This window comes from Vanessa cardui, chromosome 6, assembly GCF_905220365.1.
Source record: "Vanessa cardui chromosome 6, ilVanCard2.1, whole genome shotgun sequence".
NCBI classification, from domain to species: Eukaryota; Metazoa; Arthropoda; class Insecta; order Lepidoptera; family Nymphalidae; genus Vanessa; species Vanessa cardui.
This window is the reverse complement of record NC_061128.1, coordinates 10,349,499-10,374,747: the sequence shown is the minus strand read 5'-3', so window position 1 is coordinate 10,374,747 and position 25,249 is coordinate 10,349,499. Positions and strand designations below refer to the sequence as shown.

The 25,249-nt window shown below is 36.1% G+C and overlaps 3 protein-coding genes across 4 annotated transcripts in view; 1 reads left to right on the top strand and 2 right to left on the bottom strand.

Annotated features, from left to right (window-relative positions):
• The window catches only part of LOC124530530 (glutamate receptor-interacting protein 1), a 345,789-nt gene that overhangs the window by 257,262 nt on the left and 63,278 nt on the right, over positions 1 to 25,249 (bottom strand). The window lies entirely within an intron of this gene.
• On the top strand, positions 1,851 to 8,538 carry LOC124530532 (putative fatty acyl-CoA reductase CG5065). The gene is made up of 12 exons (XM_047104722.1): positions 1,851 to 1,936; positions 2,320 to 2,436; positions 3,446 to 3,603; positions 3,750 to 3,840; positions 4,147 to 4,292; positions 4,362 to 4,471; positions 4,914 to 4,997; positions 5,984 to 6,092; positions 6,382 to 6,458; positions 6,732 to 6,894; positions 7,489 to 7,746; positions 8,362 to 8,538. The coding sequence occupies exons 1-12, from the start codon at positions 1,862 to 1,864 to the stop codon at positions 8,483 to 8,485; spliced, it is 1,512 nt and encodes a 503-aa protein (XP_046960678.1). The 5' UTR covers positions 1,851 to 1,861; the 3' UTR covers positions 8,486 to 8,538.
• Positions 8,713 to 19,422, bottom strand: LOC124530491. The gene is made up of 2 exons (XM_047104674.1): positions 18,881 to 19,422; positions 8,713 to 8,725 (listed from the first exon to the last, which is right to left on the bottom strand). Exons 1-2 carry the CDS (start codon positions 19,408 to 19,410, stop codon positions 8,713 to 8,715), a joined length of 543 nt encoding a protein of 180 aa, XP_046960630.1. The 5' UTR covers positions 19,411 to 19,422.

The following is a 25,249-nucleotide window of genomic DNA, read 5'->3' as shown; positions in this document are numbered from 1 at the left end:
ATTTGAGTAACACGGCATTTTTTATACAATTCTTGTAAACGATCTTCATTGATCGCAGTCAAAGTTGACTGATACTTTTTAAGAATGATGCACCAGATTTTTTTTTTATTTATTTAAAACGAAATATTTAATAGTTTTCTATGACACTCCAGAAATGTTATCATCGATAAAGTGCGTATTCTTCGCATGTTGTTTCTTGCTTATAATTTATCTTGGATAAAAAGCTAGTCTTAAACGGCCTATTGCAATCACGTCATATTTAAATGTGTAATAATCGCGAAAATTTAAGACAACACGTCATTGATATTATTAATAATATAAATTTGAAATATAACCTAAAAAAATGCAATACAAAATTATATATCAAATATGTTTTAGTTAATAATAACTTAAACATATTTCGTTTATAAATTATTGATGACGATTGCACAAAGACAATATTGCATAATATATTACATAAATGTATATATTAATGTAATGTATATTAATTTTAAGTATATTCAAATTGTAACCCTAAACGACAATATAAGTCACACTAACAATGTTTCATGAACTATTTAGCATAATTTAACATTGCAATCTATAATATAACAGTGTCAAATTGTAACGACCGTTATTTTCAACGGAGAATTCCATTAACAGTAAGACGTAAAACAATACGCATCGTTCATAATTTTGCGATAGTTTAAAAATGTAACAAAGCTATTATAAAAGACCAATCCTTGTTTTTATTCTTTCCTTTAGTTTTTTTTTATGGTACAGATTGCCGGACGGGCATATGGGACACCTGATAAGTGGTCACCACCGGCCATAGACACTGACGCTGTCAGAAATATTAAACATTCATTTAAGATGTATGATGATGACGTCCCTTGTGCATGTAGCTACACTGTCTCAGTCACTCTTAGAACCGGAATACAATATACTAAACACTGTGTTCTGGGCGTAGAATATCTGATAAGTGATACCTGCCCAGACGGGCTTGTACAAAGCCCCGCTGTATTCAGTTACCTAAGTACATAGCATTCATAACACGTTAACTAAGTTTCAAATCCAAAAAAATCGACATTTCTTTAATTAGAATTTTTTTAAGCCAATCATAATCTTTTATCTAATATTTTCTTTTATTGTCAGATGTTTGGCCTTCAACTCTATAATATTCATTTATGTATAGCCCAATTAGTATTGATAAATATTCGGCTGACACTATTTAAATGTATTTAAATAATACAGTTAAAATATTTCCTACCAAATAACAATTGCAGAGAGGTTGAATGCATAAATTATTCTTGTTTTTTTTTTCTATTTGAAAATATTGTGAAAAAATAAATAGGTATATATGCTTTTCAACTTAAGTCATTGTATTTATATATATCATTCCATCGAATTATAATTAATTTTATTAATTAAACACTATTTTTAATTTTCATTTAATTAAAAGGAATTAATTTTTACTTTTGAATATATTTAACAATAACAATATCAAAATTTGTAGTTAAGTGATAACAAAGTTTGCTTGATATGCTTTTTATATAAAGCACTTAGTGGTTAGTATTAATCACCGCTCACATGATAGACATTACCACTAGAAATATTCAATGCGTTACCAACCATAGGAACTAAAATGCTATGTCTTTTACACCTGTGGTCACACTGGCTCACTTATTTATGAAATGGAATAACAACAACACCAAGACATTTTTTAAAATTGGCGGTATAATGTGTTGTTCCCTTGCACAAAGCCTTGCCAACAAATTAATGATGTAAATAAAGTTTCCATAATGTGTTTGGCTTAAACGGAAAAACCAGATTTCTTGAAGTACTCAGTAAGTATTCTTTGTGTTACAGTTACCAGCTCAGCATGACACCCTCTGTCGTTGAGTTCTACAAGGGGAAGAATATTTTAATTACTGGAGGGACAGGTTTCCTTGGTAAGGTAGGCATCGTCAAAGCATTATCATATAAAGTCTGTTAGCACGTTATATATCTTAGTATTAACTTACTCTTTTTGTGAGGTGATATTTACCAGCGGCTTACACATCAATCTTAACCCAAGATTGATTGATTCCATTCCATTGATTGATGAAGATTTAACTCAAGCAGTCGCCACTAAAATTTAATTTATAGCACTTTACTAAAATTATCTTGATTACGATTCATACTTTTTTCAACACCAGTACGTACTATGTACGTATTATGAATATTGTAAATTTTGTTATGTACAATTTTTATCTTTTTGATCTGGCTAATTTCTGGAACGGCTGGATCGCTTTTGACTATTTATATACTTAAATACTTTAATTTATTATCGATTTATAGGCATTAATCGAAAAGTTATTAAGAGCTTTTCCCGACATTAGCACAATATACCTTTTGTTGAGGGTAAAAAAAGGTTTGTCTGAGGAAGAAAGACTGAAAATACTCTTCAATAACAAGGTAAATCTATAAATACATATGTTTTTTACTTTGACTAACATTTAACCTATATTATACACAATATTAGTATAAAATGATTGCTTTACAAATAGCGTTATTGTCAAAAAAATTTCATATTTCTCATGGTTTTTCATTCGATAAAAATAAATAAATACACAAAGCCAATTTTTAAATATCAACGTAAGAATGTCTCACAAGAAATGTAGATTATATTTTTGTTACTGAAAAAAGTCTAACTATAATATTTAGAAGATCATTTAATGTCGTTAATGTTTTTTGGGTACGAGGACAGGACAGTCTACACGTCTCAAGGTTAATTATGTCATCAAATACTCATATTTTCCTAAAGAGAACTTATTAACTATGTATTTTTACAATGCCATCCATAACTGTAAAAATAATTTATATGATATTGTGTTTCCCACTTGTAAGACGTATAATATAGTCAATTACTAAAGTCAGAAACATAAACTTTTTTGTCTGTGTGATTCATAAGAAATGCCCATGACATATTCTAATTAAGTATGTAATGTTGGCTGTAACTGAAATTTGGAAGGAGTCTAGAGGGATTGACGCTAATACGCTCTATACCAAAGAGAATAGATGAGATAGATGATGATGACTTCATGACAGCTCCAATAAAGATAAACCAAACATTTATTTACATATTTAACAAATACTTCTAGATTGATACATACATACATTCAACACAATTCCATTTAACTACTTAAATCCACTTTCATTATTCGATTATTCCGATACCAATATCTCCGGCGTTCAAAATCTAGAATACATAATGGTATTCATTATGAATATTTTAATCGACCAATGATGTCATGAAATTTCAAGGTTGGATATTCTATATCTTCTTATAACTTTTTCAGTTGTACATTATGTGGTAGTAAATATATATAGCAGAATAATTTGTTTTCATTTTGAAATGTCACAAAGATTATGAATGAAAATAAATTGATTCACTTAATTCATCTTTGTCATTCTTACTTTAAAGATATTTGCAAATCTGCGAGAGAAACAACCAGATGTATTTAAGAAAATAAAGTTAGTCGCTGGGGATATCTTGGACGATAACTTGGGCCTCTCTAATGACGACGTTCAAGAGCTGAGACGAAATTGCAATATTGTGTTCCATAGCGCCGCTTGTGTCAGGTGACCTATTTTTACTTGAAGATATGACTAAATACGCCAAAATAATCTCAGTCAACGATGCATGCACTAAAAGAACCTTCAATACTTCAATTCTTTAACCAATCACAAAGCAGATAAGATAGATGTTGACGATCGTTTTTTTTTAGGTTCGATCAGAGTTTAAAAGATGCCGTCAACATGAATACCAAAGGTACTCAGCGAATTCTGAAATTGGCTGAAACAATGGAAAAAATCGAAGTATTTTTTAAAATTTATTTTTATCTTTGTTAATTTCACCCTTCAATTTGAGCCTGTGTTTTTTTTTTTTAATTTGTTTCTTTATTGTAATCAGCGTGTGTTTTGGTCGCTTCTTTCCTTTTTTTAAATAAGTAGAATAACAATAATCATTAACTTTTATGGTAGGATTGCTATCCTTTTTAAAAAGTTTATCCTTTAATGAAAATTTAAATTAAAAAACTTTATAAACTGCTAAAACTTGGAATTTCTATTCTATAGCGTCTGAAAGCAACAAAATTAACCCAAGCAAAAATTCCTAATTTTTAGGCGTTCGTTCACCTGTCGACTGCCTACTGTCGATGTGAGTTAGAAGTGTTGGAAGAGAAATTGTATCCTGCAGTACACAGTCCCGCGAAAATTATTGATCTTGTAGATTGGCTTGACGAGAAAACATTAAGTTACATAGAGCCAAAGTAAGTAAAACATGAAATAAAAAATATAGTAGTTTTAAGAGATTTATTACTTAAGAATTTTGTTTTCAGATTGATATCGTCTGAACCTAATACTTATTCATATACAAAAGCAATGACGGAAGATCTTGTAGCGGAATACAGTTCCAAATTTCCTATTGCAATCGGACGACCGTCAATAGGTATGTTATTTTATTTTGATTTTAAAATAATATAAATAGTAACCATATTAATGTCCAAATTCTCACCAATACCATTTTCTTTTATTAAACTTGTTTTGCCTTCAATTATTTCGTCTCACTCCACATCCAGGGCGAATTAATGCAAACAGTCATGCTTTTTTCCTCATGGCTTTTTTTCTTCTCTTTCAAGCACAAAGAGTATTATTATTTGCCTTGTTAAATTAATCAGCCAATCGCCACGTTTTCCGAGGGCGAACAGTTTGCAGGTGCTTTCCTTTTATCTCAACATGTAAATTAGATGAAAATTAAGAATCAAATGTTGATTTCCCAAATTATTGAATGATACTTGGAAATATTTAACTATTGATAACATTGAAGATTTAATATTGCGATTAGTGTTTGTGAACTGATTAGTCGCAATTTGAAAATTTTTTTTTTGCAGTTGTTGCAGCGTACAAGGAACCTTTGATTGGTTGGGTTGATAACATCAATGGACCGACAGGGCTTCTCATTGGTAGTGGAAAAGGTCTCATTTTTTATTTTATATTTATCTTACTTTAATGTTAGATTAATTCTCCATATTTATTTACTGCGCAATAACTCTTTATGAATTTATCTATATTAAAATTATTATTTTTTTGGTTTGTTTGACAGTTGACTCAATGCCAGGGTATTTAGCCTTCTAGAATTAGTGAAAGTAGTGATTTAATTTATTTTAATCTATATAAGGCATGGACACATGGTTTGTAATTTTTATTGTCGATTTTTATGAACAGTGAATATTATTTACAATTAGATAGCTTATTTTTCGTCAGTCTTCAAAAGAATAATAAAGTATTTAAAACGAGGTCCGAAATAATCTTCAAAGATATCCATGTTTCAACTCATAAGGCCATAGGATTATAACCATGATCACACCCAAACGGAATTTAATATTCACCCTCAGTGTCCGTTAACTTGCTTGCTTTGTCATTAAATAGCTTGGAACCTACTATACAGGAGTCGTTTTTATGAATCGCTTTTCAAGGCATAAATTAGCTGCAGTAATTTTAATTAATTTATAAGTGATGTTGTAACAGCTTATAAGAGTTTCATTGCTGGACTTAATTTTCCTTGAGAAAGTTAGAAAATTTGCCTTAACGTCAGGCAACAATAAGGAAGCATATTAAAATGAAATGGCGCCCGAGTCGGCCCGAATAATTAGTACCCACTATCTTCAGTTAAGATTCACGTGCACTCCACCAATGGCTTTGCAATTTCTAATAATATAATTATAAATGCGAAAGTAACTCTGCCTTTCTGTCTGTTACTTTAACGTATAATCCACTTAATCGATTTTGATAAAATTTGGCACGAAGCTTAAACCTAAAGCTACCTCGAGGATATAATCAGTCCCCGAGTCTCTTGAGTCCTTTTTTAATTTTTGAGGGATAAAGGGTGGTACACGAGTTCTGGAAGTATTTGTGTCACAAATTGTATTGGATCGTCTGGTAATTACTGTGTTAATTCTAGGCGTGATACGCAGCATGCACTGTGAACCATCATATTTAGCAGATGCGATTCCAGTCGACATAGTCGTTAATGGATGCATTCTAATTGCATACACAACTGCTCTCGATAGGTAAGTTTATTCTATAAATTTCTTATGAGAGTTGATAAGGAATATTTGCCATTAAATATAATCTCTTTGTTAGCTTCTTTCCTATATCAGCAATAAACATTTCATTAATACTAGTATATATGCTATAAGTTTCATAATTTGAATGTTTAGAGTGCTAGTTTATATAAATATAAATTAAATATTTCATCGCTCAACTTTTTAAAGACATATTACAATTCTAACACTACTTGTAACTCTGCCATACTATTTTAAAACAGTTTAACTTTAAAGTTATATCTTTTATTACTAGGTCAAAAGATGTTCGGATATTTAATATGACACTATCTGGTATCCAAAAGATTACGTGGCGAGAAATCATCGAATTAGGTAAGTTTTTATAAACGGAGTTCACTGTAGGACTATAAAACTATTTTATTAATAAGCGAAGTTATCTTTAATAGGCAAATTAAGATCTGAGAGTGACACACACTCAATCTTGTATGTTGTAGACCTATAAAGTACTAGAAGATACTCATTTTTTAAGAATAATGGAATAAGGCATATTGTACTTTATTTTTGTCCTTGCTACATTATCTCCAAATTGTTTTGCCTACTAACTAATGTGATCTATTATACAGTGCATGTATGTTGTTTTATAAGGTGAGAAGTGGGTCAATGAATATCCTTTTATGGTCGCATTGTGGTACCCTGGAGGAACCATCAAGTCTTACTGGCTTACGCACCAGGTAGCACATATATTTACACATGTGCTGCCGGCATATTTTATCGATATGCTGCTATTCTTATTGGGGAAGAAGACATTGTGAGTATCTCTTACTGTTTGAGTATTCATAATCCAATTTGTATTGCCTTTTGTTCTTTTTAAGAAACTGAAAAAAAAACATAACAATTTAGTGGAATTTATACCGAAAATTACAGCTAAGCTTTAAATAATAAAAATATTGTGTAGATTAAGTCTTGACAAAGAGCTGTTTTCGTACTTAAAATGTATTTTTTTAATCCAGGATAATTATTAGATTAAAATGAGATTGCTAGAAATAAAACAAAATCAATTTTGCATAAAAGTGCTTTATTAACCGCTAAGTTCTTAGTGCTATCACAAATTGCAGTTTTATGCATAAATTAAAAATCTTCTTAGCTTTAGTCTCATTTCTTAGCAGATTGAGACAAGAAAAATATTATCACAATATCAATTCAAATTAACTTTTCGATGATATCATCAGATTTTTTTTTTCCTGTTATAATACACCCTTCTAATTATTTTTTTTAAATATTGTTAGAGACAAAAATCTAGTACCTCAGTAACCTGTAGTACAAAATACAAATTATCATATATTTGAGCCAAATCTAAGCGATATTCTATCGTACTCAGAACTATAAAATGGTCTATTTTTAGCATGGTCAACCTTCAGACACGTATTAGCCACGGGTTGAGCATCCTACAGTACTACACAACTAAGGAGTGGCATTTCAAGAATACAAACTTCCTGTCACTACAGAAGCGAATCACTAAATCAGAAAACGATATATTCTATACCGACGTCTCGAATATAGATCTAGACGAATATTTAAGAAACTATATAATTGGTACAAAATTATACGTACTTAATGAAGATATGGAGTCTTTGCCAAGAGCTAGAGAATTACATCGAATGTAAGTTAAAAAAAAAATCTTTGCATACTTTAACGCCGTTGCTAAATATTTTTGTAATCCAATATAAATGTTGATATACAATATCAGATAATTATTAGTTGGTCGTTGACTTTACATCTCGACTTTTATGTATTGCATTTATGGATATGAAAATATTTAGGATCAAAATTTTATCGCTCACCCTTCATAAAAACAGTTCAACTTAAGTTCAGTTTCCCTAGATATCCTTTGTATATAATCTCTTGACTAGCTCGGTATTCTAGCTAAAGAGGCTGGCCCCACGAGACTGGATTTAAATCTCAGTTCGGTCCAATAAAGCTAATTGATTATTCCGTCAAGAAATTCTAAGCAGCAATCCGAAGTCTGGAATTTGTCCTTATTTTCGTTCATCGATACTGCGCCTGAACTCACGCCGGTCATGAATGGCATCCAATGATGAAATAGGGCACTTCGGTTTATGTGCATACTGGTGCACAAATAATTGCCTATAAGATAAAATTTCCTGCGTAATAACCTGCGTTAAAACCTGCGTAGTTTCTGTCGTGATAGGATCAGTAATCATCATCATCGATCTTTCTTTCATCTATAAATAATACTATTTTTTTTAAATTTCAGGCGCTACTGGGTTGACGTCATCGCGAAAGCATTGTTATATTCCTTGTTATTATGGTTCTTGTATACAAAATGCGGTATCAGTTCGATACAAAAATACTTGTTTAGTTTGGTCAATGTTGACTAAAGCAATGTTAAAAATTGTGAATTATAAATTGATAAAGATTTAATGACAAAAGTTTTTGATATTTTTTTCAGGAACAAAAAGTATTTTAAAATGTTTTTTTTTTTATCTTAATTTCCTAAGGATCGATGTATTAACGTTTAAGTTAAAATAAATGATTTATTAATTATTGTAGTTTCATTTTATTACGTCATCATTACAGCGGATTTTAAGATATGAAAGAACCCTTATCAGATAACAGGTCTGCATATAAATATAGAATTAATTTTTAATGCAAAGTTTAGAGATGGTTAAATTCGAATTTGACTCACTTTTTGATAGTAGCTGCAATTATGTATACCTTATATAACCTTGACCTGAACGTTAGGCAGATTTCTGATAAAGTTTAAAAAAAGAATACAGTAGAAAATGAAATGGATCCTTCAAAAGAGGAATTTTAAAAGAAAATAGCTAACACAGCTACAATCATTAAAAATAAAATACTAAGCAGAATCGTTATAGAGAAATATAATAAGGATATGGAATAATAGGTTCTATGGACGTAACTTTTAGGGAGATATAACATTTTCATTTTTGAATTATACATAGCTCTAGTTGCGTTAAACATAGAGACTATTATGCAAAATTGTTTATTCCGACCCCTTCTGTACATGAATAGCTAAACTACTCCCCGCTTTGATATTCCTTCGGTTCAATATTTTATCAGAATCAAACTCCAAATAAGCAATCGCGTTATGTTTTATTCATATCATCTATTCGTGCACTGATCAAGCTAGATTTACCTCGTAATACCTATATTTCGTTGGTTTATTTATAAACATATCATATTATTATATTGAACTATTTTCTTTAATGTAATTCAATTTATTATACAAGTATAAAATATTTCATCGTTTTACTTTGATCATGTCGACACAATTTTGGCTATATTGATTTTAGATCACTGCTGATAATACATACTTTATTACAATTTTGTTTTAACTTTCATTTTAATAATTATGTTGCGCACAGATAAAATCACTTCAAATTATAATTTATATTATCAACGTAAAAATAGTAACAGATAATACGAAGCTGAAATCTTTATATTAATAATTAATATGAATACTTTTTTGTAAAAACTCCGTTGAAGTACCTCACTTGTTAACCGGTTTGATTCCAATGTATTTTAATATGCTTAATTTGTTTTCGTACTTTTACGAAACCTTCATGACTCTGATGTGTGAAAATTTTCCACATATCTACTCCAACTCAAACTGTAGTGCGGAATCTTTAGCCCAAAGGTGGGATACTTATATATATAATATATGAGACAACATCACATACATTACTCTGATCCCAATGTAAGTAGCTGAAGCACTTGTGTTATGGAAATCAGAAGTAACGACGATACCACAAACACCCAGACCCAAGACAACATAGAAAACTAATGGTAATCTACATCGACTCGGCCAGGAATCGAAACCGGGACCTCAGAGTGGCGTACCCATGAAAACCGGTGTACACACCACTCGACCATGGAGGTCGTCAACTTATTATTTTAATATTTCACTAAACAAAAGAAGGTTTTTCATTATCAAAACTCTTTCTCTTTTCAAAAATCACGAGTTCGATTAATTGAAAAACACATTTATATGACACATAACTATGTATTATGAGGAGTATAAAAATATAAATCTTTTTCTGGACATATTATGACATTACTATAGGGATTGTTTATATCGAACTTTTTGCGATGGTACTCTTATATAATAAAAAAAAAAATCTATGCGGCCTTTTAGAAAAAGACTAAACTCTTTTTCATACCAGGTTTTATAATTTGTAAACCAAAACATCAGGCAATAAAACCAAATTTTTATTCAATATTTATATGCCCAGACAATTTCGCACGTATATTATTATTTATTGAGCGCTGCAATGTTTAAGAAGTAACAGCTAATTCGATGTTCTAAATTTCCTTTCACAAACCACAAATAAATAGCATTCTTGAAACCCAATTTGGCTTTACATATTTTTTTACCGTCCGCTCGGGTTCGATATGCCGTAAATTCGTAATCCCGACAAATTGCTTGGCCACCGGCACGTTGTAGATACCGAGTACCATACATGCGATACTGGTTTTACACTTCATTTGCTTGACAGATAGCCTACGTTTTATCTATTACCGCTTCCATAAATTTATCTAAGCATAAATAAAATGCTGTTGAGCTAAGCGTCATTCATCACAGTCTTCGTATTAAACACGACTCCTAATATTATTTATTTTAAACTTTTAAAGGTTGGAACACCGACTTACTAAATTTTTATACTACAGTAAGAATTGGGTTATAGATACATTAATATAATCCTACAGTTTAGTTGAGCGAAGACTGCAGGATCAAATTTGGACTAAATTATTTTTTACTGAATTTGTGTTTATAATTCATCTCGTGTTCGACGATGAAGGTCATCATCATAAGGAAACATGCATTTGTCTCAAACTCAAACTCAAATTCCTTTATTCAATATAGAAGCATTACACTTACTTATTGATTGTCAAATAAACACTACCACCGGTTCGGAAAAAGGAACACCCTGACCTGAGAAGAACCGGCGAAAGAAGCTCAGCGGGTCTTTTGTTTGTTATTTTTTTTTGTCAAATTAATAAGATACATAGTAGTATATGATTAGAAATAGCCTAATTTCAATGAAAACTGATTGTGGATGAAAGGGATTGAAAACACTTTACATTAAATTTGTACGAAACCTTTCGTCCCTTCTATTATTACGTGCGATGCGTCATTCATTCGACCATTTTTTTTTTAAATCTGGTCCCATTATTTCATCCCATTTCATCCCATTGGTTTTGGAATGAATTGCATATAGACTGAGTATCATGATTTCATGATACTGTTTACTTCAAATTTGCTGTATATTAAATTAGCAAAAAAATTATCATCGTGTATTTTTATTAATGTGAAAATATAAATTTAACTCAATGATCGAATAATAATAGCCATAAATACATAAAATAATCTTATAAGTTCGTTCATTATATCGATCAATGCAAAAAGCCCACTTAATTTATTAACTTTCTTGATTCAATCAAGTATTCTAACTGTTTATCGTTTTAACATACTTGCTTAAACTAATTCAAACTTTACTGTCGAAATTCTACCAAAAACAATGTAAACGTCGAATCTTAAACACAAATTCTAACGACTTTACGAACTGCGACTAAAAAGGCGAAGTTTATGACGATATCGATTCCTAATGGAAACTCAGCGAAAAGTAATTTCATCTGACGTTTTAGTCTCCATGGGTTTCAGAGACCATTTTCTCGGAGTGGAATAACAAATTGAAAACAATATTTTAAGTCCCAAATGCTTTATAGTGAGTCGAAATATAAACTTAATCTGACTTTGACAAATTTGCCGAAATGTCGATATGAATATTCTGTTAGAAACCATTTACCATAAATCAACTTAAATAAAATGTTTTGTCGCTAATAGCCCGATGAAGCGCTGATTCGTCAGAAGATATCACTTTTACAGTTCATCTGTCTTCATTTGTCAATATTTGTATTTCACCTAGATTAAAGACAATCTAACCAAAGTATCCAAGGACTTTTTTAATGTCCTGTCCAATACAGGAAAATCAAAATCAATATCAAAATATACTTTATTCAAGTGGGCTTTTACAAGCACTTTTGAATCGTCATTTAACAATTAAATGAAGCTACCACCGGTTCGGGAAGTAGATTCTACCTAGAAGAAACGGCAAGAAACTCAGTAGATACTCTTTTTCAACATTTAAAAAAATACAGTCATGTTAGTTAATACAATTATTAAATTAATATATCCTGCATGGAAGTCAACAGGTATTAACATTTATTTCATATTAACATGAACTTCAAGTATGTACTGTCAAGTACCATACCAATGACTTTTCTAATTTGTGACCTTTAAATTAACATTTAACCTGCTGTAAATATCTCACTGCTGGAAAAAAGCCGTTCCTCTTTAGAATATTGGTCGAGATTTCACTATACTGATCAAATTCATATTGCTAGGTACCCTACACTTATGGCAGAATTTCAGCTGAGTGACAGGTATCCTCAAAATGTTTTCTTATCCTGTATACGAGATAAATAATAAATGTTAATTTCCTTCACAAGACACCTCAGCAGGCTTCCACGACCATCGATAACATTTACTTGTTTTAACCATTGAACCAAGTCGACCCATCATTGTGTAAATAATACAGACGCTTATATTTGATTATTTAATCACATGTTTTTCGTTTTTTATTTGAGTGTGAAATATTGGCCGATTTGAATAAAATATTATATATGAATGTAGTACTTTATGTATCGATATTAATATTGTAATAAATATTTCCGCTATTTCCGCTTGATCTTTTTCAATATTGTTCTGTTTTCGAATATTTCCGGAATCGACATTATTAGAATTATTATTATATAGAAACAATTCTATTTCTAGAATTTCATTTTATTTCTATTGTATCTATCAATACGTGTCATGTGTTTTATTTATAAGCGTTTAAATATAAAATACTATTATTATAAAAAAGTGTTGCAGTCACGAATTTGATCAGATCAGATTGACGAATTTTGAAATAATTTATGATTAAAAAATAGTACTAAATAAATATACAGTAATATAAACAAACATAAGCTTGGTATAATATCGTTGTAAATATATTATTTTCATAATTATGATAATATGGCAACACAGGAAAGTACAGAACGGCGTTGGGAAGGTAACATGATGTCCCGGCGTTGGAAAGGGAACATGTCGATTGCCTTCACAGCATATAAATTGATATACCCAAGTCGCCCATAGATATTTTATATCAAAATCATATAGGTTATAATTCAAAACATATAGCTAGTTTTGTAAATAGAAGATTTATATAATGACGATGTTTTACTACATTCGTTCTGATCTTATAAATCGGACCATAATCTGGCATTGGTTCAAAATGTTTATATAACATATGCTTTGAATGAGAAATTTTGAAAACATATCTTAACTGTAACAGCATTGTTGAAAACGATGCATTTACATTTTTGAATATGCTCGTACCATCGTTTGAAAAAATACTTCATCGTGTAAATTTAGCCACTGAAACATTTGAACTGAATAAATTCTTGTCTTTAAGAAATATATTCAGACTTTTTGCTACAAAACACTTTGATATAATTCACTTTTACCTGAATAATAAATTAAACAAGCTCCAGATAAAACTACCCACTGAGAATCGGCTAAAAGTACCTAATCCTCGGTTTTCCGACTTCGTTAAGAAATTGCTGGCATTTGCTTGATTCCACTGGTAATTAAATTTGAAGAGTTTCAGCAAAGTTTTAATGATAAATTATTGTTAGGTCAGAATTATTTTCTACTAAAAGCCTATTCTATATTAAATAGAATACACGTGAAAATATGATAGAAATTACGATGCATCGAACATCTCTAAAACTGCAATATTTAATCGAATAAAAATTAAACTTAATTTTAAAGACACTCATTTCGCTATTCTCATTAGGCTTTCCGCTGATCTACTATTAATCAAGAAAGATATTTAAAAAATTAAAAAGAGATTTAAGTCATTATGCAAAATTTCAAGTAATTATGGAGAATTTTTTGACAGATATCTTAAAAACAAATATAGATAATTTTATAGATCAAACTTAGTTTGAAACTCATTCAATAAGGCATACTTTTTTAATGAAGCGTTCCAAAAATGATTTGATTTTGAAATTTACACTCTATTGATACGTATTAGAGTTCAAAATTATGTGTAGCTTATTTCTAAATTACTTTAATTCAGCAATGTTGGCCCGTCTTAATCCCTTGAGACTGACTCTTTTCTCGAAATCGCTCCAATGTGATTTTCGACTTTTATCTCGAGTTTTATTTCTATTTTCGCCATATTGGACCGGGTTTATTAGCCTCTTAGTTAAACACCTAACTGAAAGATTTTAAGGCTGAAAAGCTACTACGTATAAAATTTTATAAAATCACCCGTGTACTTATTAACGAGTTTTAGTACATATTATTTTTTTAGGTTAGTTCAGATTTTCTATTTTCGTCAAATTAACTATTATTAAAAAAAAGAATAAAATGCATATAATATTATTAGCAGGTATTGAGTAACCCATTGGCGGTGCCACTTTCAGATCCTTCGTCTAATTGATATCGTCTATGATACACTTTCAAACTCTGTCTTTATGCATACCACACCATTATGTGTGCATATTTTTTAATCTAAACAATCTGAAAGATGTTCAAATTGATTTCCAATATCAATCTAAAATTATTAAGGTTTTATTTAATTAAAATAAATAAGTGACGCGATTAAAAAGTTTTTAATTTGTCATCAACCTATAAATTATCGAACGCGCACCAAATAGAGTATTATTATTTATGACTAACAAAGTAGACGTTAGCATTCGTCATAGTTATTTTTGGTCCATAAATAATATAAGTATGGAAAATCAACCAATATTTGTATGGGAATAAAATGGGTTGACGGCGCGAATTCGGTTAATACAGATAATTTTATAGATTAAACTTATTTTGACATACACTCCGATCATTGGCGAGATGATTAATAAAAAATTACAAACAACAAGAGCAACAACAACAGCCTGTAAATTCCCACTGCTGGGCTAAAGGCCTCCTCTCCCTTCGAGAAGAAGGTTTGGAACATATTCCACCACGCTGTTCCAATGCGGGTTAGTGGAATACACATGTGGCAGAATTTCTATAAAATTTGTCAAATGCAGGTTTCCTCACGATGTTTTCGTTAATTAAGCACATGAATCAGCAGTGCTTGCCTGGTTTTGAACCTGCAATCATCGGTTAAGATGCACGCGTTCTAACCACTCGGCCATCTCGACTCTCGAAAAAATTACAGAGATTTTCTAAAAAATTGAACTAAAAATATTTTCATCGTTTTTCAGAATAATTGGCAAAACCTTACCTAGAATACTATTTTGAATTATCATCAAAGTATTTTCTTGTATACATACTTTATCCCAGTACTATAATTATTATAGTAAATTTCAGATATTCAATGTTTCAACACCATTAAACAGTAGATATAATCTTAGGATTGCTTTCACGCTTTCTTGTGCCTAGACCAGATGACTTTGATAGTGGAATGTCTGTTACGACTCTCTTTTGTTCTTTGAATTTCCTTCTCTCTTATCTTTTCGTAATTATCTTCGTTTGCTTTTTATTGTTACATAAGTAAATAGCCTGACTCCACACGAGAAAAGCTGAGAATAAATTTCGAGTTATTATGTATGTAATTAAACATTTTAATGTAATTAGTATCCAGCCCAAGGATCATTCTGCTAATATCAAGTCAGCTTCATCAAGTGCTCTAATGTGAATTCCTAAACGACGTAAACTACAGCTATACCATCACATCTGTACTTATAATATCAATGCGAAAGTATTTTTGTCGGCCATGTTGATAAAATTTGGCGTGAAGATAATTTAAGTCCCGGCTCATAGTTTACTCATTTATCCCTCGAGGGGTTAAAATTTGTGTATTACGAGTATAAGTGTATAGATTTATTCACAGGTTTGCTTAGTATATTTTTAAATTTTTTTTTATTACTGAAAGATGGTAACAATACATTTGTCTTTTTTTTTTTTTTTTTTTTTTTCTCGCTGGAAAAACGCTTTACGCGCTTCCCCCACGTGATGGAAAGTGGGGGGGTGTGTGGGACTCCCCGGAGCCCTGAACGCCGAGTACGCCCAAGCACACCGGGTTTACCCACTAAAAAACCAGCGGTACCCTCTCCGTCTTTCGGCGGACGCCACGGGATCGCTTACGCATGCTACCGTGACGCCCTGACGGTCGGCCCGTCTATACGGGCCTCCAACAGCTAGGGGGGATTCCCAGGGTACTGGGACCCCCCCTGGTCCCTACGGCGCCTATTGAGGCGGAGGGAGAAGGTGCGCGTAGCGCCTTTTCCTTCTCCCCGGTCGTCTTCTGCGGAGCGAGTCAGCGGCGGCATTCTTTTCCCGCTCCCGCTCCGCTGCTTCCTTCTGCGACATGACACTTTCGCAGAAGGAGCGCATCTCCGACCAGCACATCTCGCTACCGAGCATGGCGTTGATAACGCTCGACAGCGAGAGGTCTCCGCCCATACTTGCCGTAAGGGTGTGCCTCTGGGGCCCCCACGCAGCACACTCGTACAGGGTGTGGTACGCCGTGTCCACTGGCGCCCCACACTCGTGGCAGGAGGGTGACTCCTCCCGCCGCGCTATCCCGTGCAGGTACTTACCGAAGCACCCGTGTCCGGTAAGTACCTGCGTCATTCTGTACGACAGTGTGCCGTGCTTCCTCTCGACCCAGCGACTCAAGTGGGGACGAATCGCCTCCACTGTCGCTAGGCCCGCCGAGGGAGACCCCAGATCCTCCTGCCATCGGGCGATCAGGGCTTGCTGGGCTAAAGCCCTGATCCGCCCGACCTCCGCCGACCCCGGACGGTCGCCGCGGTCCCTCGCCTCGACCCGGAACCGGTACACTTCCGCGAGCACCTCCGCCTGGAGCTCCCAGGGCGGATCACCCGCGAGAAGTGTCGCCGCTGTCCACGACACCGTACGGTACCCTCTGATGCCTCTCACCGCTATGACCCTCTGCGGCTTTCGCAGCAGGGCCCGATTTTTAGCGGTGAGGGCGTCTATCCAGATCGGGGCACCGTACAGCGCCATCGACCTCACTACGCCGGAATAAAGACGCCGGCATAGCGACCCCGGCCCCCCCACATTCGGAAGGAGGCGACCAAGAGCGGCGGCGGCATTGATGAGCCTCGGGCCGAGATGAACAAAATGCTGCCCGAAGCTCCATCGTCCGTCCAGGATCAGGCCCAGATACTTCATCTGGGCCTGCACTTTGATCACCGTCCCGTGGACGGTGATACTCGCCCCTCGTGGGGGTCCTTTCCGTGGACCGTGGAAGAGGAGGGCCTCTGTTTTGGATATGGAGACCCTCAAGCCCAGCATTCCCATGCGGTCCACGGTGAGAGCCGTTCCGACTTCGGCAAGGCGAGCCGCCTCCCGGAAGTCCCGTCCAATCGCCGTGACGAGAGTGTCGTCAGCATAACACAACACCCCCATCCCGGGAAGGACGGGAGTCCGCAGGAGCCAGTCGAAACCGACGTTCCACAGAATTGGGCCGAGGACCGACCCAAGCGACACAGCCAGGACGACCTGCCCCCGGGCCACCGCTTCCGTCGTCCGAGTCTTCAGGGCGTTCAGGGCGTCGACCGTCGACCGGCCCGCCCTGAATCCGTACTGCGCCTCCGAGAGACCCGGACCGACCTCCTCGAGGTGCTGAACGAGACGGGCTGCAAGGACCTTCTCGAAGAGTTTTCCCGTCTCGTTCAGCAGCACAATTGGCCTGTATGCCGAAGGGGAATCCAACGGCCGACCTTCCTTCAGCAACAGGACCAATTTCCCTTCTTTCCAAGGCTTCGGAAACTGCCCGCTGCACAGACATTCGTCGAACAGCTCCCGAAGCCTTGCACCTAGGTATTCCAGGGTGTCGCACAGAATACGCCCTGGAACCCCGTCCGGACCCGGCGCCGTCTTCCTGGCCCTCAAGCGGCCGAGGGCCATCTCCATCTCCCGCTCCGTAATCAGTGGTGGAACCACTGCGTCTTCGGTCACGGAGCGGGGGGCCATCTGCGGAGGGACGTGCTCGCCTGGATGGGGGAAGAGTTCCCCAACCAGGCGAAGGAGGAGTTCCGGCGGCATCGTCTCGGTGACGGGGGCGCCTTGGGTGCGGAACTTCCTGCGTACACCGCGGTACGGGCGCCCCCACGGGTCTCGATTGAGACCCGCCAGAAGCTCCTCCCTGGCCTTCTCCTTGGCCTTGCGTATCGCCAGCTGCAGCTCTTTTTTCAACTGGCGATAAGCGTCCAGCAACTGTCCCTCCAGATCCCTGTCAAGGCCGTTGCGTCTTCGACAGCGGACGTAGGCCCTCCGTGCCCGACAGCACGTCGCCCGAAGGTCGGCGATTTCGGGCGACCACCAGTATACATGCCGGCGCGGAACTCTGCGCCGGGTCCGAGGCATGGCCGCATCGCAGACTTCCTTGAGTGAACTGCGCATGCGGCCTGCCAGCTCCTCTGCGCTGGCGCCCTCCCTCCTCCCTGCGGAACCCCACCGCTGCACGATTGCGGCCTCCTTGACCAGCTCTCGATCGACCTGGCCGAGAGACCACCTCGGCAGCGTGGTCGGCACCCTCTGCGGTTCCGCCGGCCTGCGAGAGGTGGAGATCTCAAATCGGATGTACCGGTGATCTGATAGAGTCTCCACCTCCTCCTCCACTCTCCAATCAACCACTCTGCGTGCTACGACAGGAGTGGCGAACGAAACGTCCACCACGGAACCCCCGTTATGACGAACGCAGGTGTGAACCTGTCCCCTGTTGAGAAGGGACAGGTTGGAGAGCAGGGCCCACACCTGGACGGCCCTCCCTCGCGGATTCGTGACAGGGTTACCCCAGGCACGCGACTTCGCGTTTAAGTCGCCAAGAACCATTATCGGTTTCGGTGACTGCCTGGCCACCGCAGCTCTGACCAAGCCGAGATAGATCTCGAACTCAGCCAGGCTGCGGTTAGGGGAGAAGTACGTCCCGACGACGACGTACTCTCCCCACCCCACGACTACGTAGCCCGAACCCCTTTCGATGAGTGAGAGGGGGGGGCCCGTACCGCTCCTCGTGAGGACCGCCACGGTGTCGTCCAAGTCCCCCAGCCAGTGAGGTAGGGGAGGGACGAAGTAAGGTTCACAGGCCACCGCCAGGTCTACCTGCCACTCCGCCATGGACTGCAGTAGAAGATCCTGAGCCCCGGCGCAGTGGTTGACATTCGTCTGAAGGAAGCTGAAGTCTGCGCTCATGTCGACATTGCAGCTTCCTCCTCAGCCTGGCGTCGTCCGACGTTATTGGTAGTCTGGGTAGCGAGGACCACCTTACCTTTCGTGATGGGGGGGCTACATTCTTTCGACCCCATCACGTGCCCGGAGGGCTTGCCGGCGTCTGCGCACACTACGCAGCGCAGCTTCCCGGTACATGCAGACGATTTGTGTCCATCAACGCCGCACCGGTAGCAAAGGCTTCCTCGTTCCGCACTGAATGGGCAGAGCATCCTTGTATGGCCTAGACCCATGCACTTGTAGCAGCGCAGAGGGCGCTGCTCAAGCACATACACTCTGGCCGAGCTCCACCCAACTAAAAGACGACCAGTGTCAGCCAGCTTTTTTGCCGCAGTTATTGGACAGGACACGAAGACCATACCCATATAACCGGGTCCTCGAGAAATCTCCCCACACCTTACCGTTTCAGCGGGGCAACTCCCCTCGCGAACGACTGCGGCAATAATTTTATCTTTAGTGACGGAGTCGTCTAACCCCGTCACCTTGATGTCCACCTTTCTTATGGAGCGAGCAACGTTGGCCACTCCATCCAGCACCGTACGGAGCTTGTCGGCTAGTTTCTCTGCCTGTTCCATCTGAGCTTTCGGCAGCTCCAACACTCTGGCCCCCGTCGCTGAGCGTCGAACTTTGAGCCCACCATTGATCCCAAGGTCTTGGAGTTTCACGCTCTGCTCAGCGCGCTCCAAGACCTGAGCATACGTGATGCCTTTCTGCTCCGCTTCCGGCTGCAGCGTTAATACCACTGCAGCTGTACGAGGGGCGGACAGCTTAGGCTTAGATGCTTGTCCTGCCTTAGGCACCGTAGGCGCAACTGTGGTGGTTGCAACAGTCGGAAGGGAAGCCTGCTTTCCCTTCTTTCCCTTTTTAACCACAGTGGACCAGGACACCTCCTTTGCCTAACATTTCTAATGATTAAAATGAAATTAAAAAAAAAATTTTATTCATATACATATAATACAATTAGAGTATCTGTTTGTAATATTAAAATGGCCCTTTTTTACTCATTGTATATGTATCTATACACTGTACTTATACCAAAATAACATTTTTTACCATTTTTCTCGGTCTGTCTGTCTGTATGTCTGTCTTTCTGTATGTTTATTTCTAATCTTTGGAACGGCTGGACCGATTTTGATGGGACTTTTACCGGCAAATGACTGATATAAAAGAGAATAACTTAGGCTGCAATAACTTTTTTTTCTGTTAAATTCAAACGCGCACAAGGTCGCGGGCACAATCAACAATTATTATTTATATATTAATAGAAGATAAAAATTGAACTTTTTAATCCTTCCAAAAATACGTTTTAAACAATTATAATTTATATATTAATAGAAGATAAAAATCATACTTATTAGTAGTTCTCTCAAAGCCTCTTTCTAGTTCAATCCAAAAGGTCAATAAATATTACATCTCAAATAAAGCTTTGTTTGATTCGTCTTCATTAACCGTGTAACAAATGTCGAGAAGCAAGTCTTCGGTACACTATTGTCATATCTTCTACAAACAAAGACTTATATATTTTTAAATATGTATATAATTTATCATCGCTATGGCTTTAGTCTAAAAGCAACGAAATAACAAAATGCGTTTTGTGAATTATACCCTCGTGCTTGTTTTTTGGAACCATTAACAGTAGAAACATCGTATGCTGTCCCATTTATTTGCCATTTTTATGGCGGGACGTAAATTAAGTACCACACGATAAAATTTTCAGTAAAATATTTCATATATGCTAAAGATATTTAAACTAAGTTCAAACTATCATTGAATATGTTTCGTTTAATTAATGTTTATAACGCAAGAGGTATCTAACTATATTATTCACTGTTGGACTTAAACTGTTCGTTGATAAAAGTCAAAATAAAAATTATAGAAATCATGGGAACGTAGGTCAAGTACGCGGCTTGCACGGGTCAGGAGGTGGCCTTCCTTACCCGTGCCATTTCTCACCTGTATAGTCTGCTAAGGGTACCGGTGAGGAATTGCTGAGTGACAATTGCTCAGAATTGTCATTCTGAGGTCATCAGGTGTCCGTAAGTGTACCGTTTTGACACGTAAGATCAGGGCCAATTGGCCGAGTGGTGTCTCCTACAGAAGATGTAATTTTTCATGTAATTTTAGTTTACAGATACACACGCCCTTTCAAATGTAATAAAATAATACTAAATATTTTTATTGAAGGGTAAAGCAAGTGGTACGAAGGGATTGCACAGAACCTACCACTAATTTTTTTTAATAATTATTATCTGATTTGTATACTACAAATCCGATAATCAAGGCACTAGAAACCACCAATTATAATATTGATGTCAACATGGTCGAAGAGAAAAATGTACGTTCGGTTTTCAACCCTACAACTGCGAAAACTATAACAGATTTGTGAGAAGACTGAATATAATTTTTTTATATCAAAATATTACAGAAAATTTTGCAACAATATATTTCAAAAACAACATTGTTTCCAACTTTGATGAAATTGTACGGTCGTGTCAAGAAATTTGAATCGTTACACACCAAAATAAGCTATATAACACCTCGGGTTTTCTAGCGGAAATGTTTGAAGTGACAATGAGCTTGCGCGCAGTCAGAGCCAACGGGGCATTTAGAGCTAGCTCAGCTTCAACAAGTGACGTCTTTATTCAGAATCAAATAATTTGAATTACGTAATTTAATGTAATCATTTAGAATTAAGACTACTGAATATACAGAAAGTAACAACTTGGAAGTTACAGTTGGAGCACTTACAAGTGGAAGGCCTTGGACGAGATTAAGAGCCAATTTCAACAAGTTGTTCCAATGAGGGTTGGTTGAAACCAACCCTCATTGGAACAAATCTGATCTGATGAAACATCGTGATCAAATCTGAAGATTTGATCACGATGTTTCTTTCACCGCCGACACAAATGAATTTATAGTTCACATGGAAATCCAATAGTGCTTGATTGAATTTGAATCTGCAATCATCGGCAAAGATGTACACGTGCTCAAATCTGGGCCACCTCAATTGACTAGATTGTCAAATCTGAAAACGAAAGAGAAGTTTGCATGCATTATTAATTCGAATTACGATTCATCCAACTATTTGTTCAGTGTGTAAGCCAGATGCCAAAAGGATTTGGTTGCTTTTTACGGCGAGTCGTTTGCCTTTTGGACGTTTTTACTTGTGGATTAGTTCTATCTGACATGAGTGGTGATTGAAGCGCTTACTTGCCAGACTGATAAATGCGCTTAGCGAAATAAATCCTCAGACGGATCTTAAGTCACTCCTTAGGGTGAAAGTTGATTTTTTATAATTATTTTAATATTTTCAATTCTCTTACATATATAACGGGAGAAGCATATCCGAGCCCGTTTTTAAAAAAAAAACATGACGTCAAAATTGCTGACGTCACGAGTGTCAGGGTTTCGATCTTTAACAATAATATATTCTTCTCTGATTTATTCCAATGAGGTTGTCCGATCGCTCCGATGGCTCGAACAAGCTTGTCGATACTGGCGGGCGCTTGTTCTTTTATAACAAAAATAGGTGGGTAGACTTATTCAGTCAACATAAAACCTGTTTACAGACACTAAAATATTTCAGTCTAATTTCAAATTTCATAATTAACTAAAAATTATTAATTTAACAATGAAACAGTTTTAAATTATTAAAATATATTCAAATGTAATAAAATAATACAAAATATTTTTATTGAAGGGTAAAGCAAGTGGTACGAAGAGATTGCACAGAACCTACCACTAATTTTTTTTTTAATAATTATTATCTGATTTGTATACTACAAATCCGATAATCAAGGCACTAGAAACCACCAATTATAATATTGATGTCAACATGGTCGAAGAGAAAAATGTACGTCCGGTTTTCAACCCTACAACTGCGAAAACTATAACAGATTTGTGAGAAGACTGAATATAATTTTTTTATATCAAAATATTACAGAAAATTTTGCAACAATATATTTCAAAAACAACATTGTTTCCAACTTTGATGAAATTGTACGGTCGTGTCAAGAAATTTGAATCGTTACACACCAAAATAAGCTATATAACACCTCGGGTTTTCAAGCGGAAATGTTTGAAGTGACAATGAGCTTGCGCGCAGTCAGAGCCAACGGGGCATTTAGAGCTAGCTCAGCTTCAACAAGTGACGTCTTTATTCAGAATCAAATAATTTGAATTACGTAATTTAATGTAATCATTTAGAATTAAGACTACTGAATATACAGAAAGTAACAACTTGGAAGTTACAGTTGGAGCACTTACAAGTGGAAGGCCTTGGACGAGATTAAGAGCCAATTTCAACAAGGAACAAATCTGATCTGATGAAACATCGTGATCAAATCTGTAGATTTGATCACGATGTTTCTTTCACCGCCGACACAAATGAATTTATAGTTCACATGGAAATCCAATAGTGCTTGATTGATCGTGCTCAAATCTGGGCCACCTCAATTGACTAGATTGTCAAATCTGAAAACGAAAGAGAAGTTTGCATGCATTAATTCGAATTACGATTCATCCAACTATTTGTTCAGTGTGTAAGCCAGATGTCAAAAGGATTTGGTTGCTTTTTACGGCGAGTCGTTTGCCTTTTGGACGTTTTTACTGGTGGATTAGTTCTATCTGACATGAGTGGTGATTGAAGCGCTTACTTGCCAGACTGATAAATGCGCTTAGCGAAATAAATCCTCAGACGGATCTTAAGTCACTCATTAGGGTGAAAGTTGATTTATTATAATTATTTTAATATTTTCAATTCTCTTACATATATAACGGGAGAAGCATATCCGAGCCCGTTTTTAAAAAAAAACATGACGTCAAAATTGCTGACGTCACGAGTGTCAGGGTTTCGATCTTTAACCATCCTCGGAGGTTTGAAATGAAACTCAGGGAATATTCTTCTCTGATTTATTCCAATGAGGCGGTCCGATCGCTCCGATGGCTCGAACAAGCCTGTCGATACTGGCGGGCGCTTGTTCTTTTATAACAAGAATAGGTGGGTAGACTTATTCAGTCAACATAAAACCTGTTTACAGACACTAAAATATTTCAGACTAATTTGAAATTTCATAATTAACTAAAAATTATTAATTTAACAATGAAACAGTTTTAAATTATTAAAATAATCATTTCTGGATACGTGCTTTTCTTAAATTCGTGGTTTCACGCCGACATATATGCCAATAAAAATAATAAATGCCAAATAAAAATAATAAATTGAGTAATAACTTTTGAGACACTTCATAACGCGTTTATTGTTAATATTTTATTTAAAAAAACAATTTTAAAACAACAATTCAAGCTAAAAGCATTGTTTATATACAATAAAAGTCAGTTGAATTTTGATAAGAAACATTTTAATAATCTTCATCTGATAAAAGACATTATCGCACACGAAATTGTTTGCGAATTTTTCTTTAAGGTAAGCGATTTTTACGTGATAAGGGATGTTTAGTTTTTCCAGATATCTGAGACACATTTATAGAAGAATTTGCTTATAAAATTATTTTATTTTTAGTAGGCAATGAAAAGGAAAAGTATAGTTGTTATGAAACGTAATTAATCCTTTTATATTTTATTAAAAATTGAACAGAAAATATCCTTTATAAGGAGTTTTTTGGTATTTTGGAAGGACATTTTCATAAAGTTCTTTTAAGAAGCAATGCCAAATAATAATTAAGACATTACTAATATTCTATTCGTCATGGTATATCGGAGTGAGTACGATAGTAACCTTCCTTAGGATCAATCCTACAAACTTTTACATCGCAGCCTGCAAACTATTGCGCTATTGACGCTT

What these genes read in the sequence shown, in the direction of transcription:
- LOC124530532 (XM_047104722.1), top strand. Translation starts at nt 1,862, where the DNA reads ATGACACCCTCTGTCGTTGAGTTCTACAAGGGGAAGAATATTTTAATT. An exon ending in TTAAGTTACATAGAGCCAAA is followed by an intron (nt 4,293 to 4,361) that starts GTAAGTAAAACA and finishes TTTTGTTTTCAG; the next exon opens with ATTGATATCGTCTGAACCTA. An exon ending in TTATTGGGGAAGAAGACATT is followed by an intron (nt 6,895 to 7,488) that starts GTGAGTATCTCT and finishes GTCTATTTTTAG; the next exon opens with CATGGTCAACCTTCAGACAC.
- LOC124530491 (XM_047104674.1), bottom strand. Translation starts at nt 19,410, where the DNA reads ATGAGCGCAGACTTCAGCTTCCTTCAGACGAATGTCAACCACTGCGCC.